Source organism: Fundulus heteroclitus, chromosome 10, assembly GCF_011125445.2.
Source record: "Fundulus heteroclitus isolate FHET01 chromosome 10, MU-UCD_Fhet_4.1, whole genome shotgun sequence".
Taxonomy (NCBI): Eukaryota; Metazoa; Chordata; class Actinopteri; order Cyprinodontiformes; family Fundulidae; genus Fundulus; species Fundulus heteroclitus.
Window position 1 is genome coordinate 1,176,285 of NC_046370.1, and position 18,407 is coordinate 1,194,691.

Sequence of the window (18,407 nt, forward strand, 5' to 3'; positions counted from 1 at the left end):
GTGGGGATGCTTTTCTTCAGCAGGGGAGCTGGGAAGATGGATGGAGCCAAATGCAGGAGAATCCTGAAGGAAAACCTAAAAAAACTGAGACTGGGGTGGAGGACATCAACCCAAAAACAAGCAGAGCTACAATGGAACAGCTTAGACTAAAGCATCCATGTGTTAGAGTGGCCTAGTCAAAGCACAGACTATTTGAGACTGCTAAATCTGACTAAGCTTGGGTTAGTTTGTAAAGCAGTCTCTAGAGGTGGAAAGCTGGTAAAGGCATATCCTAAACGCCTTAGAGCTTTCACCCAAAAGCAGGAAAAGGAGGTAGCAAAGGGGGTTGAATTTCACAATTAGGCACCTGTTGTGTTGATCTATCACATACAATCCCAGTAAAATACATTGAAGCTTGTGGTTGTAATGTGACAAAATATGAAAAGTTAAAAATGTGTAAATACATCTAAATACATCCTCCTTTGGCCCTGCTTCTCCAGCTCTCCAGTAAATTGGTCAGCCCGTGTCCAGAGACAACACCAGTACCAGCAGAGTACTGTGAAGTGCAACCAAAGCTGCTTTTGGTTGATTCTGTAAACATTTAATGCATTTCGGGGTCTGCAACCCTTCAAGGCTTCTCTATAGCTCAGACCTGTGCTTCCTTAAAACATGTATCCTAATCTTGTTACGTTGACAGGACTTTTACATGCCCTTCTTCCTCCTCCTCTTCCTCATCCTCCTCCTCCTTCTGTCCATCAGCGATCGTCTGGAGCTCACTGTAATCTGGCCCAGTACTGCCCCAGGTTCTGACTCATACTCTGCGGCTCAGTTCCTGGGACCTGGACCGGCACCGAAACCCCGGGTGATATGAGCCCTGAGAGGAAAACAAGCGTTCCCGTTTGAGGCGCACCGCGGTGACCTGAAATGGATGAAGCAGCCGTTCCCACCGCTCACTCACCTGTGTTGGAGCTGGCTGAGGGCGGAGTCTGCAGGTGAGGGGAGGAGTACGCCGACGAGTCAAAGCTGCGGGGCGCAGAGGGTGATGGAGGTAACATGCAGGAGTACGAGGAGGCTGACTGGGGAGGAATAGACTGAGAAAAAAAAAATGCTGATCAGCTTGACAAGAAAACACGATCATGAGGTAGAAAGGTGCGACCTACAGCCACAGGTGCAGAAAACACCCTGCAGCATCCAGACAGCTGTAAGCAGAGGTGGGTAGAGTAGCAAAAACTTCTTTTCAAGCAAAATTAGCTCCAGCTCAATATATTTTCACTTAAGTAGAAGTAAAACGCCTAAAATTTAGTCTGATAAGAGTAAAAATGTGCCGGTTAGGAAGACTGATTAGCTACCGAGTCTTGAGTAGTACTGTTTAATCTGATTGAATTTATGGAAAGCAAGTAACTATACAAAATATACAAAATAAAAATGATGTGCAGGTTCTGGTACTTTAAATAATAAAATATAAATGCATATTAATCACATCATTTCAAAATGATATATTCAGGCAGAAAAAAGACACGTTTCTGAATCTCAGTTTTCCACAACTTAAAACCTTTAAAAGAAGCCTTACAGAAGGTTGTTTACAAGTGTTGGAACAGAGAGAAGTACACCCAGCAGTAATATCTACTCTACTTTCCTTTGACCTCCTAATGGCACAACAGATAGAAAATAACAGAACAATGAAGCAAACCACAAGTCTCACCAGGTGTGGAAACGTGTGAGTCTGGTTTATTAAAACTTCTTTTTTCTTCATTTAGCAAAGAACCTAGAGGAGCCAGACACTGTTCTCCACTTACTTCATGACAATATCATTCAAATAGAAGATAAATGTATGTAGAATTTTTTTATAGAAAATTACTTTAAAATTAAAGGCAACTAGAGTCGACCCATCTCTGGTTGTAAGCAGCACAAGCAAGGTTTAGGTTTAATCACTTCGAGAAGTTTGTAATACAGGATTGTAGAGCAGGGATGGTCTGAAAATATGTTTTACTCAATATTAGGTATTTCCAATTTTTTATTTTTTACACAAATTATTGCATTAATACATTGTCCAGCAGTTACTGGGCAACAGACTAAGAGACCAATTAACTGAATTGCAAGTCAACAGCATATAATAATAATAATAATAATAATAATAATAATAATAATAATAATAATAATAATAATAATAATAATAATGACTTATTGCTAAATATTTTGTCAAATGTAAGGAGTGGCATAAATAAACATTGTATGTGCCTAAAAATTTAAAAAAAAAATACACATAACTCTGAGCATAGAAAGAAATAGTTATATTAAAATTTGACGTTATACATAATCCTTTTTAGATATGTTATATATATATATATATATATATATATATATATATATATAGCTCTACAATCATTAAAGGTTTCTAAACAGTTATTTTGCTACATTACAAGCAGGGTGATAAGTAAGGTAAGTTTTAAGAAATTCAGTTTTTCTTTATTCTAATTGAAATGCAACTGATGAAGTCTGTTAGAAGATGACGTGTCCAGATTCCTTGTATAAATGCTTTGGGGAACCTAAATTTATTGTAGCACTAATTTAGTCTTTAGCTGCTTAATCCCAAAAGGGGCATCTTTAGAAAGTGCTCAATGGGGGGTGTGGGGCCACAGATAATCTTGGTGTGAAACAAGAAGCCATTTTAGGAGTTTTTAGACCAATACTGAGTCACTGAAATTCAGAAGCAGATTGTTCTGCAGGCTTAAAAAAAAACCACCATAACCAAAGTACATAAAAAAATGAAAGGCTACAATGGAGTAAATGGTGTCCCCCTCTTTTGCTAACTTAGTTTCCATAAAAGAAAACATATTTATTGTGCCAAATAAACATGGGTCATCTAATCTGCAAATGCCAGATATGCAGATTAGGTAAAGGCTCTAACTGAAGCAGCTTGTAATGCAATGGTGTTTTCATTATAAAATTAGTAGTAGATATACTGTATTTATTTATTTATTTATGGCGCTCAGCCTGCAGATGTAGAGAACTTCAGTAAAAATGTGCAGTAATGTAATTTTCTGGAGTGGCTTAAAGCTTTGTAGAGGTGTTGCGTTTTTTTCTGGAGCCCCTAACTCACCTTTAACAAAATTTTTATATTTATTTGAGTATTTCTCATCATCAAAAACTATTGTCTGTTTTTATGGTTACAGTTTGCAGGCTCAGCTGTTTTCATTAATCTGTAAAAGAATCCAACAACCCCCACCTCTGTAGATAGTAGAGTGAAAAATTATAAGCAAGGATTTTGCTACAAAGAGATGTAAGGTGCAGTCAAAAATGTATGGAGCTAAAACAGCGACAGCTTGCAGCGACATTTTGAAAAGAGGTTTGGCAATGAAAATCAAACACTGAAAAATCTAATATTGAAAAATCACTTGTAATGACATCAAAAAAGAGATTGGGCATTGAAAAATTAGACATTGAAAAGTCAAAACATTGTTAGCATTGTCACTACAAGCTGCCACTGTTTTGACGTTAGGGGGCGGGGCTAAATTGAAGGCCCATTCATGGGCCCTCCATTTTTCCGGTACTCATCATCTACCTGCATTGAACTTATGGAAAGCTCCGGTCAAGTACCGCTGCTCGACCACTAGAAAGGATATTATTATCATTAATATTAACTTGATTAGCTTATACAGCTAATAATTGTAGTGACATGGAGCTGAACCAGTGACAGCAGGTAAACCAGCGCCAGCTTGTAGTGACGTTGTAGCTGAAGGAACTCTGCAGTTACACTGAAAACATCAAATATTGAAAAAAAAAAAGCTGCAGCATAAATTGAGAATATCACCATAAGTTTTTACTTTCTAACAATGTTTGACTTTTCAGTGTCTAATGTTTCAATGCCAAATTTCTTTTTCGATGTCGCCGCAAGCTGTCACTGTTTTAGCCCCATAGCGATGCTGCTCTGAATGTGGCCTAGTGTTGCTGAATGATGGGATGCTGCATGTCCAACCTGGACTCCAGGTGAGAAAACAGACAGCGAGCTGTAGCTGGGCAGGGACGACTCCGTCTGGCTCAACATGGACCCTGCAGAAACAGAGAGATGGCGGTGAGCACGCACACCACTGAGCTATATGATACACTGGAGTGCTGAATTTGCCGAAAAACTGAAGTCACTGGCCGCCATCTTGCTACTCCCTACTCTCACAGAATCCCATAGGATTTGGTTGCAACAACAAGCAGTTTTCTGGCTGAGTGAAAACGTTTCACAGGTAATTCTACAGTCAGTGGATGTACTAACACTATCAACTACTAGGAAATTAGGTGCTGAAATATTTTACATGTTATTTGTATTAAATATACATATATGTATATATAAATATTTGTACATGTATATATGTATATATATGTATACATATATGTTTTTGTATATTGTTATTTATATATTTATAAATGTTATATATATATTTAAATGAATAAAATGCAAAATATTTCAGCACATGACTTTCTCAGTACTTAAAGGTTTTAGAACATAACATAAAAGTGACACACACACACACGCACGCGCACGCACACATCCTGAGGTGGGAATATTTAATAGGGATGCGTCCTAATGGAGGAACTCTAATGCTTTTCCTGCGTGTTGAATGTCAAACAGGAGCGCCGTAATTACAAACTACTAAAATATTCCTGTCACCGAATGTTTAAATCATGGGGAGCAAATGTAAACTCCTGCTCCTGGTGCCGTGGGTGCGCCGCCGGAGCGAGCTGATGAGCGCAGGGGATCCTGCAGGCGCGCCGCCGCCGCCGCCGCCGCCGCCGCTGCGTACCTGAGCTGCTGCCGTGCTGCTGATGGTGGTAGACGGACGTGTTGAAGGAGGTGCTCAGTGGGGCCTGGCTCTGCGAGCAGGAGGTGACGCCGCCCGACCTCCTCTGGTTGCGCAGCTTCTCCTCCCTCCGCCACTTGGCTCTCCGGTTGGAAAACCACACCTGCCAATCAGAGGCCGGGTCAGACCCATTTCCCCCTCCTCAGCACACTGGGTCTAAACCGAGCAGAGCTCCTCACCTGTATCCTGGCCTCAGGTAAGTCGATCTTGTTCGCCAGCCGCTCCCTGGCGAACACATCTGGGTAATGTGTCCTTTCAAACTCTGCGGAGGATATTGTTGAACACGCGTCACAACATGCGGGCGGGAAATGACAGGATTGGGCAGCGGCTTGCTCTGAAGCTGCTGCTCATCTCCACACCAGGCGGATCAGTTCAGCAGATTTTGGCAGATTATGGTGCATGTTGAGAAATGGCATCGCTAATTACGTTTTAAGGGAACCTTCAATCCAGGAAGTTGAGCTTCTGTGCTTACCACCCGTTTTGAAATATTTATCTGTTGCACTCTGTATCAATTATTTATCCACGTGGAACACGCACAAAGTTCAACTGAAAGGATTCAAGTTGAGGAGCTGCCTAAGCACTTTATTTCAAAGCAGGGCTGCGCTGAACTGAGCAGCAGAGAAGTCCTCTTTGGTTTGGATCTCATCAGCGCTGGTTTCAGATTGTATTCTATTCAGTTCAGATGCACCAGCAGAACCAAACCGGGGACTAAATCAGGAACTGATGTTCTGCTGATGTTGCTGTGGTTGACAAGCTGACCTCACCCTGCCTGCTGACCGTCGTCCTGATCTCCAGCTTTTCTGCTCCAGCTTCAGAGAAAGCTTCAAACTGCAGAGTTTGGCCTGACGATACAAAACCTGGTCGTTTAAAATTTAAACCGGATCCATGAACCGCAGCCTAGGAGGGTTTCCCGCTATCAAAGGTTTTACGAGCGGTGGTTTCTAAACCGCTTCAATTTTCTGTCTTCTGAGCAGAAGGAGATGCCAGAGAAAGTGCTGAGGCTCCTAGTTAGCTGGAGGCAGGATAGAGCAACCCTCCTTACTGCTGCTGTGCACTGGCAGTCAGCTGGCTGAAGGAAACCTGTTTTAGTCATGCTTGCAGAAAAGACCAATTTGCCTTTTCTGCTATATTTCTGTTGCCAAAAATGATGACAGACGTAGTTTAGAGTAAAAATTACATATTTGTGTCTGCAACGCTCAAGTAAAATACCTTTTTTTCCTAGATTTCTGAAGCCTTATATTCACTATGCAACAGGACCAGATTTGACAAAAAAGGAAAAATGGGGGTGAAACTGTGTTGTCATTGATGTTCTTCTGTAAGGCACACAATTGATGCTGTTGTTATTTTAATTTTTGTTACATGGCCAAAAACAAACGAAACAAACCTGTAAAATGAAAGTATCCTGGTAAATTAAAGCTGTTTTAAAACTAGTGTATAACTAGAGGAAGGCTCTCCCCCTCATTTTGCTGAGTACTGCCGGTCAGCTGGATGAACAGAAGGCTATTATGGGTTTTTTTGCTTGCAAGGACGATAAGTTTGGTCATTTGAGAATAATTCCATTTTTGGTTTAATTTTCTTATGTAGAAAAAGTGAAAACGTTGTACTTTATCACATAATAAGAATCTCATATCAGCTGGTGCCTAAATGTAAATTAAGGTATTAGATTAAGCTGATGTATATTAAAACCATGCATTTAAGTTAATGCATAGTTTAAAAAAAAAAAAGATAATCTTGGCTCTATAGATTAAATCTGTGTAAAAAAAATTGCTCTAATTGGCTCCGTTATAACTGGCATCTGTGTCAACACATCTTTGTTATTGTGCGTCGGCTGTGCACTGAGGTCAGTGTACCTCATTAATGTCATTTGCACAGACTGACCACAGCGATACGTTTCTGCTCGGGTGCACCGTGGACACTGAGTTCTTATTTAGCTGGAGGGCCCTGCGCAGCCACATCCAGTCAAGGGTGCCTCTCTGATGCCTCTCAGCGGACGTGAGGGCCGCATCGCGCTGCATAACACGGCCACAGTAATGATGCGTTATCAGAATATCTGCTGCATTACGTTGCCAGAGGCGCTTTTGGAACGGATCGGGAATATTTGTGGAGTTAAGATAGGGGACGATTTGCATCTGGAACTGACGACGGCGAGGACTTGTTTGGCCCGCGGAGGTGCTTATAAAGATCATGACCTGCCAAAATAAGCAAACGCGTATTTTGTTTGTGGAGCTGCAGTTAATCAAAGAGCTGTAAAACCAGGTGCTAGCCCTGTATCGGATGACAGAGGTGCTGTAGATCCCCTCCTGCCCTCTGAGAAGCAGAAGGTTTAAGGTTTGCGTGCTTGCACGGTCTGACCTTTCTCCAGAGCCTCGATCTGCTCCTGTGTGAAGCTGGTCCTGTTCCTCTGTAGCTTCCTCTTGAGCTGCAGCCTCAGCTGAGACTCCTCGCCTTCGTCCCGCTCCACAGGGACTCCTCCTCCTCCTCCCCCTCTTCCAGATCCTCCTCCCCCCGCCTCTCCCCCCATGCTGCCCTCTGTGTCCAGCATGCAGCCCTCGGACACTGCCAGGGAGGAGAGAGAAAACATACAAGTCTAAACACTTCTTTTTTGGAAGATATGTCATATTTTAGGATTACAGAATGTTAGAAGCGGTGCGGGTGTTAAACTAATGATGCCCTCTTTCTGGCCCCCGCGCCACGATCCACACACTCCCCGACAAAAAAACTAACTTTTTACATTGTGTCTTAAGCCATCCATCCATTTTCTTCGCCTGTTTTAGCCTCTCAAGCTTGCAGGGAGCTGGTGTCCATCCCCAGTGGTCATTGGGCGAGAGGCAAGTTACTTCCTGGACACGTCGCATCCAAACCCATAAGAGCTAAAACTATTCTGCTCTCTCTGATGTTGTGTCTTGTGCTTCATTAGAATCCTTTTTAAATAGATTTACACGGACAGATCGGTCTGTAAGCAGCATTAAATAATTCAGCCCTAGTTTTGTTTTGCAATCTTTGCACTGACCTCAGTTTAAGGTTGTATTGATGCCAAGAAAGCAATAAAAAATAGCCAATTTTATGTTTTTACAAACAGTATAAAGGTTTAAAGAATCTAAACACATGTTTAAAACACACTCTGGTTTGTGTAGAACAATCCCTCTAAAGGTTTGACTGGTCTAAGTCAAACCTCTCCCCCACAAAACTGCCTCTAAAGTAGCCTTTGAAATTCAGAAACTGTACCTACACCAAACGCAACACAAGGGGCGCCCACTTCCCGCTGACCCAACATGCAAACAAGCAGCACAATCTTGTTCGTGTGGCAAATGACGAGCCATTTCTGCCCAGCGGGGTGCAGGTGGCAGCCCCCCCCAGGCCATGGCACCCAGGGCAGTGAGCCACGTCTCCCACAGGTTAGCAGGTTGGTGCAGCGGGAACAAGCGTTTAATCCACTCCTAGAATCCTCCCATCAGACATTAACCAACCGACGTGCGCTTCTTCCGCTCCTCACCTGTGCTGTGTTGCGTCTGAACGCCGGTGGGGTCATGGTACCAGTTGTTGGGCCCGCTCCAGTTGGAGCCACTCTGCAGGTTCAGCATGGTTAACTTCTCATACATGCTACGAGCGTCCAGACCACCATGGAGAGAAATGAAGGAGCCCCGGTCCTTTGCGTGTGATCGCCCCTGTTTGCTCCTCTCCGCCTCCTTGGATCCGCTTCGAAACGGCAGCAAAACAAAGAAAAGAAGGAGAAGGAGGGGTTCCTATCGCATGAGTTCACACATGGTTGGCATTGTGGCGAATTAGCCTCATGATGACAGACATAAATGGAGTTAGTTACATGCTCGCTGTCGTAACGTGTGTGTGTTATACATTGCAATGCTAGTATACCACGGGGAGAGGAGGTACATTAGAACCCACTCTGAGAGCCAAGACATTTGACTTGCTTTTAGCACTGTTTTCGCTGGAGAACTTAAGCTTGCATGCACTTAAAAAATGAGCCAGACAAACATGAAACTAGGAATTTCTATGAAACAAATAAACTGCCTTTGCACATGTATGAAACTGGGGCAAATGCATGAGCGGTAATTTTGATAAGTCATAAAAATCAATGTTCTACAAGCCAAAAAATGCTGCAAATTAAGATGTGTTGTGAAAGAGAGAAGTTAATCACATAGTTCTTGCAAGTAGGATCTTTTCACAACTCCCGTTTTATCTTATATAAGAGTGCGAGACAGGAGGGTAAAGCAAATCTACATCAAAATGAGTCAAATTACCTAAACGATTGAAGCCATAAACTGCCAAAGGTCAAGTTGGTTTTATACGGCTTCCACAAAAAATTTAATTAATCAATTTTTCAGACGGAACCTGGAAAAATGTACCACTGATGGTAACTCCGTTCTCTCTAAAGGTCCCCTCCCCTCTAAAAAAAAGAAATAAAAATAAAACAATCATATGAAGCATTTAAAAGCTTAAAAGATTCGATTTCACCAACTTACCAAGTTGAGCAGGTAGAACGAGACGGGGGTCCTGAGAGTTCCTCTCCTCCTCGGTGGACCTTTATTCCCCCAACGTCCGGCTTTGCTGACAACTGCGTGTGTGTGTGTGTTGGGAAGGAGAGCGCAGGGAGAAAGATGAAGAGAGTTGGACAGGGTGAGATAGAGTGAAAGAGGGAGGAGAGGGATGGAGGGAGGGTGGGCTCTGGAGAGAAATGCGTCTGCGGGCACTCGTGTCCTCCGAGCGATGGGGAGAGAGAGGAAGAGGAAGAGAGGAAGGGAGAGGGAGCCACCGAGGGGTGACAAAGTGAGTCAACATCAGTGTCAAGTTTGAACTTAATGCCAGCGAGAGGAGGAGGGGGGGAGGCTGAGAGAGTGGAGCATAAAGCACAGATAATGGAAAGATAGGGGATGATAAATAGATGATGGGGTTCAATTTTAGCCATAAATTACACATAAATACTGAGCAAAATCAGCAGGGAAGTATTTTCAGACCAGACTGTGTTGGATCGGCTTAAATCTGTATTTAGTGCTTCGTTTGTAATCGGTTTTGCCTTTGTTTTGTGTAGGCCTTAAAATAATTCATATACGTTTTGGCACACATTTTGGCATTTTCACCAAAGCTCGAAAAATACTTAAAAGTGCAAAAAATAAAAGATGGGATTGATACAATTTGTAATTGATTTCTAATATTTCAGTTGGTATTTAAATATGTTAAAAAAGGATAAACGCAATAAATTAAATTCTGTTTTGTTTCGTCTCTGCGGCTCTTTTTATGGTTGGCCAATAAAATAAAACTGGAAAACATTTGAAAGCGAAATTTAAAAAAACGGTCATTTAAAAATATTTCTGATGATTTTAATAAAACAACTTATCAGTTTCTTTAATGTGAAAATTGATTTATATTTATTTGCCAATTAAATTAAGTTTTAATTAGAATAAAAACACGTCTTGGTTCACATGACCTGGCCTGAATGGAAAATGGCTGAATGTTATTTTTTCGAGATGGCAAAAAATACCTTAAAAGATTATTTAATCATATTTAAGCTCTGAAGATGGGAGGAAATTTTAGAAAGGAAACATAAAAATGTGGACGCAGCGTCCTAAGAAATGCTCTGAAACAATCTAAGCTGCTGTTTTCACCCCATTAACGTCCACTGCAGCTTCAACCATAAAGGCCTCTTTGGGTAAAGGGTTTTAGAAGGACAACTATTAAATGCATTAAAAACGAACTCCTGATTGAAAAATAAAGTTTGTCTCCCTTGTTTTTATGTATGGGAAAAGAGCCGATTGGGACTGATGATGATCTGGGTGACACTAAAGGAGCGATGAAGTCAGGTGATTACCAAATCCTCTGAGCATGGATGGAAATAAGAGAACTGAAGATGCTTTTTTGGATGAGAAATGAAACATCTTCATGAAACAGGACAAGGCGCCTTTTACCCAAATACTCCTCCCCACATGTATGCTATCACCTTCTGGATGACTGAGAATCTGCACCAGCGTGTGAGTACCAAGGGAAATGTGTCCACAAGTGTCGCAAAACTTTTTTGTAGGTAAAATTAATTTGTCTTCCACCCAGAAAACATCCTGAAGCAGACATCTGACGTCTCCGTGTTAGAGAAGGAAAACAGGACTGGTTTTAGACCAGAACGCCAGACAGTGATGACCTTCAGAGAGCTGGACAGAAATAGCTAAAACAACGCCTTCTTTTCTGTTTTGTTTTGCAATTTCAGTAAAGAAAATGTCTGCAGGCACATATCTGGTCAACTTGCTCTAATCCTTGAAGATATTGTAGATTGTTATTGAAATTGTAGTTTTCATTATGTTGCACATTTAATAAAAAAACATGAATGTCATAGAGAGACACATTTATCTGATTATTAGGGTTATTTGGTTTTATGTTTTCCTACAGTCCATTTGTTCATAACCCCCAGGCTATTTAGTCCAAGGCGCACAGCATTCTTTAAAAACTTCACTTCCTTTAGTGAATTTTCCTGTCAGATGTTGAACAGATGTAAACACTGCAGTCAGGTAGGTTTCCTTAAAAACACTGTAGCTGAATCTGAATCTATCTAAAAGACTGAATCGCATCAGTATGAGCCGGACTAATATAATTCCACATTTCTATTGAACTGAATATGAAGGCCATCTGTTTGTCTTGCAAATTCTTTTTTGTATATTGCAGTTATATAAAAACACGGATTCAACTTTTATGGAATCTAAGTGTCATTAAAGTATAACCAAATCAACAGCGTTGATTTTTGACTTTCCATGGCATGTGTCAGAGATCATGATTATATCAAGTGTAAAGAGTTAATTGAACAGTTTAAGAAGAGTCGGTTCGGTCTATTTTAACCCAGGAGACGGCCTAAAGATTCAGTTTCTCCATGAACATTAAGGGCACCCGCCTTAAAAACAGCGATGTGCTAAAAACATACACTTACACAGTGTTCAGTGTCACCATAAGGTGGCGGGAGAGGTGCCGATGGTTTAAACTATTATCAAAAATGCATTTTGACTTTAAGAACGCAATAGATTTGTATTGTTTTGACTGAGATTCTTCACATGTTAATGCATCTTATTTGGATTGTATTCAGCCATCACCATGTGGCGCATGATTGTGAAGTGGAAGAGAACCAGGAATTAATTTTCAATAGTTTTCAAGAATCTGAAAAGTGTGGTGTGCATTTAAATTTCCTAAAACTACCATTTGTTACAGTTATACCTGCAAGTCTTTTGTCTCTACAAGTGTTGCACAATGCAACTACTGATCTTTCTTCTTTGCAAAACAGCTAAAGCTGAGTGAACATCTATAAACATCAAGATTTCATCAAGATCCTTTGTTGGAATTAGGTCAGGACTTTGACTAGGCCATTCTAACACTCAAGCCAAAATGCGCGGAAGAAAGGACACAGGAAAAAATAAGAAACTAAAAGAACCACAACCGTGGACCTCCAGAGAACTCCACCAACACTGCCTCCCCTTTGTCATCCTCAACAACACTGTATCTGCTGTGGGTCACTTCTGGATCTTAGGAACCACCCTCTCCCTGGACCTGAGTTTGTCCTCACACATAGACACTCTCGAGAAGAAGGCCCAGCAGAGACTAGACTTCCTGCAGCAAATCAGGAAATACAACCTTCCACAGGTGCTGCCGGTCAGCTTCTACTCTCCCATCATTCAGGCTGTCCTGGTTTGGCTCATCCACAAAACAAAAGCAACCCAAACTGCAAAGAACAATCGGGTCTATGAAGAGGATCATCAGGGCTGAACTTCCCTCCATCCAGGACTTGTACAGGTCCAGGGTCAGGAAGAGGGCAGCGAACATCTCTGCAGGCCCCCCACATCCTGGACCCCGACTGTTTAGACTTTTCCCTCCAGGTCGGCGCTACAGAGCCCACACTGAACACCTCACAGCCGGAGTAGTCAGATACACTGCCTTAAAACAAAATAAGTGTATTTTATTTTCACAACTCTAAACCTTTCCTTTACTTTACATGAAAAGCTTTTTATGTGTATATATATATATATATATATATATATTTTTTTTTTTTTTTATGTGTATGTGTATATATATATATATATTTTTTTATGTGTATGTATATATATATATATATATATATATATATATATATATATATATATATATATATATATATATATATATATATATTTTTATGTGTATGTGTATATATATATATATATACATATATATATATATATATATATATATATATATATATTTTTTTTTTTTTTTTTTTTTATGTGTATGTATGTATATATATATGTATGTATGTATGTATGTATGTATGTATGTATGTATGTATGTATGTATGTATGTATGTATGTATGTATGTATGTGTGTGTGTGTGTGTGTGTGTGTGTGTGTGTGTGTGTGTGTGTGTGTGTGAGCGCTGTAATAGAAGTCATATTCCTTGATTGTGCACAAATCATGGCAGAATAAAGCTGATTCTGATTCTGAACACAATATGGCAAAACCCTGTGGCAGTAATAAGAACTGAATATGTCAAGACCTTTTGAACCTAAATAAGTACCAAGAGATTAAAGCAAGATCATCTTACCTGCTTTTCTTCTCTTCGGGGGAATTGCATGAAAACAAATCTCAGAAATCCACTCGGGTCTTATTTCTTTGTACTAAGTAATTTCTCTTCTCCTCACAAACACAAACACGGTTTGCTTCATGCGACTCTCAGCCATGTTCAAAGTCTACGGTGAGAGCAGCAGAGCTACAATGAACGGGTAACCGCTAACCTAGCTACTAAGCTAACGGAATACATAAACACTAAAAGTGCGCATGCACAGCCAGCAAGCGGAAACTCAGAAGGAAAGACCACAGACACTGGCATTATGCAAGCATGTCAGAATGATGGCATGTGGAACAACCAATAGATGAGGTGATTCCCCCAGAACCTGAGGGACAGAGGGGATGAGAGCAGGACCAGAACTCTAACCGATCTCTGCCATATGGACCAAACGGCAGAGATTGGATGTAGTTTTTACAGGCCTACAGCTCCCACAGAGAACGAGTTTTTTTAACCTCCTTTTTGTGAATACATATAGCATTTACTACTTTCAGGATGGATGAACAATTTTACCCAGTATAACAAGAAGTTTTTCTGACCAGGATTACCACCTATAGCTTTAATCAATACCCAAACACAAATGAAAACCTCCAAAGATCGTAACAGTTACAGGTTTCCCTCGTACAAATAAGTACAGTGGTGATAACGTCTGCAGGTAAGTTTTCTTATCATAGAATTCAGACAGAAATGAAGAGGAAAGACATTTTTTTTATTCACGAGGACTGAAATGTTAGGAAAAGGAAAAAAACAATATTTGGTTAAGGGTTAATTTGTAAACCTGTTCTCCTCATATGTTTGCATCTCTTTTCTCCAGCATTGTTGATATTGCGCTCCTCTGGACTGAGCCGCTCTGCCCACAATTGTTAAGCGGCTTCTAAAGATGCCGTAATCCTTAAAACGCCCATGTTCTGTTCCCGGCCGCTCCACACAAACACGCACGCTTTGTGCCGAGCTGTGGAACAACGAACACGGGCCCTCTGTGGGCCTCAGAGCAGGTTAAAGGAGCCCCATCCAGGAACTGCAGCCGATGGACACACGTGGCCCGACGTGGGGTGGAAACGGTGACGCAGGTATGACGGCGTGTACGGCGGAGTCAGAGAGAGGGCCGAGCAGAAGCAGGGTTTAAATATATCTCTATGCAGCGGCAGGGAGAGATGGAAGATGGAGACGAGAGAGGCAGAGGGGAGGAAAAAGAGAGAGTGAGGAGGAAGTGTATGACTTTGGGGTGGGTGCAGGGGCTTGGGGATGGGGAGGGTGCCAGCTTGTTTTATTTCCGGTTGACAAGACTTTGCGCTCCCTTTCTCTCTGTCGCTCCCTCTCTCTTTCATACTCTGCTATTCTTTCGCTGCTGCCCCCATTGCACCCCCCCACCCACCCCCACTTCTCTGTTACTTTCCTGCAAGACGCGCCTTGGAGAAAAGAAAGGACTTGACAAGTTCAAAGGTAAAAAGAACAGTGGTGCAAGATGCATGCAGACACTCCACTTAAGCAAAAGAACTACAACACTTGATTAAAAGTTTCTTACTTAGTTACAAGTAAAGTGCACCCTGCAGCTTGCAAACAGCGTGCAATGCTTTCCTCAGTTTATTTATGTATTTATTTATTTATTTATTTTTGGAGGAAGTGTTTTGCACAAAAGGAGTGTATTTGTGTAACTGATTAAAGAGAAACTCAGTCCAGCTTCTTTTCCTGCTTTTGGGGAGGTAGTTTCTTTAGTGCTAAGGGCTCATTTTGTCCAGTACAGTTCAATTTGATTTATAAAGCTCCAAATTACAACAAATGTCATTACAGAATTAAAAAAAAATGTTTTTTATTTAGTTATTTAACGAAATTCTGCTTCATATCAGTCCTATTTGTTCAAAAGCAACTAGGGGAGTCATGTTTAAATTCAGTTACATACAGTCCAATTAATCCTAATTATAGGGTAATCAAGGTCATTTGATCATATAATCCAAACATGTAAACATATATATATATATATTTTTTTTTTTTCGTTAAACTAATAATCCAACTTTCAAACAACTGACTTTTTAGAGTGTATTTATTTATAATTATCTTAGTTATCCTTGACTGCCGATCTAAGGAGGCCCAGCGAGTTGTTTTCAAACGGAAAATAAATGAACAGATTAAAATCAGACGCCGCTGCGCATCTTTGAGTTAGAATTCCAAGGCCTTAGAAGAGCAAAGATGTCAAACTCAGGTCCAACTGCTTGTTGATGTGTCGCTCCTCCAGAACAACTGATCCAAATGCTTGAATGTCCTCATTAAGTCATCAAGTTCTGCAGAGGCCTGATAAGAAATTATCGTTTCATTGAGGTGCACTGAACCAAAAAATGACCTAAAACATGCAGAATATGACTGAAAAATGACTTTGGACTCTTAGACTCTATGTACAAGAACCGGAGATAAAAAAAAGGATTTTTAAAATCTAGATAAGTATCTCTGTAATAATCGATAATATATATCATGATTATAATAAATAAAATATTAACTCAAGGACTGTTAGTGTCAGCAAGCAGTTGCAATGCATAACAAAACCTTATTGTGATGCTCTCCTATTTATATGAACACTTGCGGTTGCTTCTGATGGCTTTAAGCATTTAGCCTTTTTTCCAGCTTGCAGCCACATTTCATACTTACACAATTTCATTTCATACCTTCATGGTTCCCTTTCATACCTGCAATAAGATTATCTCGTATGCATCCTCACTGTGGTGTATCAGTTTATTTTTAGTTGTAGTCAAGCATTTTCATTATTATGGAGAGAAATTGTAACAAAAAATGTGAAATTTCTCATGTAATTTAATAAAATGTTTTTATCATTATTATTATTTATTATACTCTATTCCTATTTATTTGCGTTTTGTTTGGGCCAGTTAGTGATTGGTACTCCTGATCAAATTAATAGAGCTCTAAGCAGACTAGCATTGTTAGATTTTGCCACATTTCTAAGTAGTAGCCTATATAGGAGAATAAATTCCATTGAGCTGTATTAATTTTTATTTATACAGCACAAATCTCAAGGGTCCAGTCCCTAATACTAAAAGGAGAAAGCTGAAAATGATAAAAAGAAATAATCCTCTCTGTTGTTCAAGTTTGTTGACACTTATTTTTCTTTACAGTTTTTCTCCAAAGTGACACATTTTTAAAACAGGACATGGAAATAAATAAAACAAAAGTTATTATCCATCAGCACTGTTAGATTTGCTGAAGGCTGCAATATACCTACAGTTTCCATTCTTACTAAGAAATCTTTTTTTTTTCTAGTTTGAAGTAGAAAAGAATCAGAGGTGTGGACCTTGACTTGATGACTTGAGAATTTATTTGGTTTATTCAGAAAAGACTTGTGACTTAACTTGGACTTGAGTCTCTTTACCTGAAGTGACTTGATGCTCTCATTATTGTCAAAAGTTGGATTAGGAAGCCTCTAACAGCTGCTGACCAGCAAACGGTCGGGTTCACCCTGAACAAGCTGCCAGTCCACATTTTAGCTGTTTTTTTTAATGTAAAGTGTTTCAGGAATGGTTCATTTTGTCTCATCAATGACTTAAAATGTAAACAATAGGACTAAGACCTGACTTTAAACTTAGTCTTGACTTAAAACCTGACAATAAAGACTTGAGACTTACTTGTAACTAAAGCAATGACTTGGTCCACGTCTGGAAAAAAACAACAATATCAAAAAGGTCTATAATAATTTAAACTACATGTGTAAAAGTCAACCCCATCCTTCGACTCCAATATGGCTGCCTTTGCATTTTAAAATTCTCTCTTGCAGCTGTAAAACATCATATTTTCACCTCTGATGATTTAAATCTCATTTAAAAAATTTCACACACTGATCACTTTTCAGCCAATTTTATATAAACAGGTTGCTATGATACCTGAAAGTACACAGTTCACATAAGCTGTTATTAGCTTGAATTGCTAACAGTGCTTATCTTAGTGAGCGTGTCAATTAGCAAACCCAGCTTAGTTGGGTTTGAATCCATTACCAGACCCAAGTTACAGCTCAACGATTATTTTATCAGCTGAATCTACCGTAAACAATGTGGGCACGTATCCATGGACCTTTCACTCAAAGTGCCTTTATGATGGAAAATGAGGAGTTTAACTAACCAGGATCAACTAGTACCCATTTTCAGACAGAATTAATCAAACTTTATTCAGTGTCACACAAACTGCTTTGCAAAGGTTGAGAAAAAATGGATTGAATTTAGAAAAGCAATGAAGTTAAAGTCACCTAAAACCATAAATAAACACACAAAAACTAAATATCAAACATTATAATCGATCATAAAATATATATATAATCAAAAACATGACATTACTTGTCAAAATTATTAACGTAAATAGAATAAAAATAACAGAACATCTATAATTTGTACCTGTTTATCCTTGTAGGGTTGCGGTGGCGGGGGCCAGATTTTATAAAAACTGCTAATAACGACAACTGAAATAAAATGATAAAACAGAAGAGATAATAAATAGCTGTAAACTTCAACTATATCCCAATCTGTTTGTTTTTAAAAACAAACATTTTATGCATAAATACGCCCGGCATTGGATTTGTATTGGCCACCAAGGCGTACGTATTTTTTTTAACTACCCTAGGTTCAGCTTGTGTATACAAACTACATAAACTACAATCTAAAGAGGTGGGCTTTCTTTTTAAACTTTTTATTTTTTTTACTGTAACCTTGATAAGTGATCAAACTGAGTGTTGGACTAAAGCCATCTTGCAGTTCTGCCTTTGACAACTACACCATAAACCACTGATTATCGTAATGATTCACCAGGTTACCTGCATGTCAATAAAACTGGGCTTCCTGAGCTTAAATGTCCAGGAGCCCTATATTTGTTTCTATATTTGAGTAACCATAAAAAAAGAGTTACTATTATTCAATTAATCCAACAATAAAACCTATAAACGACGCGTTTTTGGTGGTGGACGGTGCTCTGCTTCAGCTGCTTGCTTTCAAGCTGCTAACCCTTTT

General features: G+C 39.9%; 1 protein-coding gene across 1 annotated transcript; it reads right to left on the minus strand.

The window, feature by feature from the left end:
- Positions 1 to 669: 669 nt before the first annotated feature.
- pax10 (paired box 10) lies at positions 670 to 9,860 on the minus strand. The gene is made up of 8 exons (XM_012863051.3): positions 9,308 to 9,860; positions 8,323 to 8,525; positions 7,182 to 7,385; positions 5,009 to 5,091; positions 4,773 to 4,932; positions 3,956 to 4,029; positions 938 to 1,070; positions 670 to 853 (listed from the first exon to the last, which is right to left on the minus strand). The coding sequence occupies exons 1-8, from the start codon at positions 9,748 to 9,750 to the stop codon at positions 753 to 755; spliced, it is 1,401 nt and encodes a 466-aa protein (XP_012718505.2). The 5' UTR covers positions 9,751 to 9,860; the 3' UTR covers positions 670 to 752.
- Positions 9,861 to 18,407: the final 8,547 nt, after the last annotated feature.

Excerpts from the sequence above, each read along its gene's own strand:
- pax10 (XM_012863051.3), bottom strand. The coding sequence starts at position 9,750 with ATGGCTAAAATTGAACCCCATCATCTATTTATCATCCCCTATCTTTCC. Across the intron at positions 5,092-7,181 it reads GATCGAGGCTCTGGAGAAAG|AGTTTGAAAGGACACATTAC; the intron begins GTCAGACCGTGC and ends TATCCTCCGCAG. Across the intron at positions 4,933-5,008 it reads TACCTGAGGCCAGGATACAG|GTGTGGTTTTCCAACCGGAG; the intron begins GTGAGGAGCTCT and ends TCTGATTGGCAG.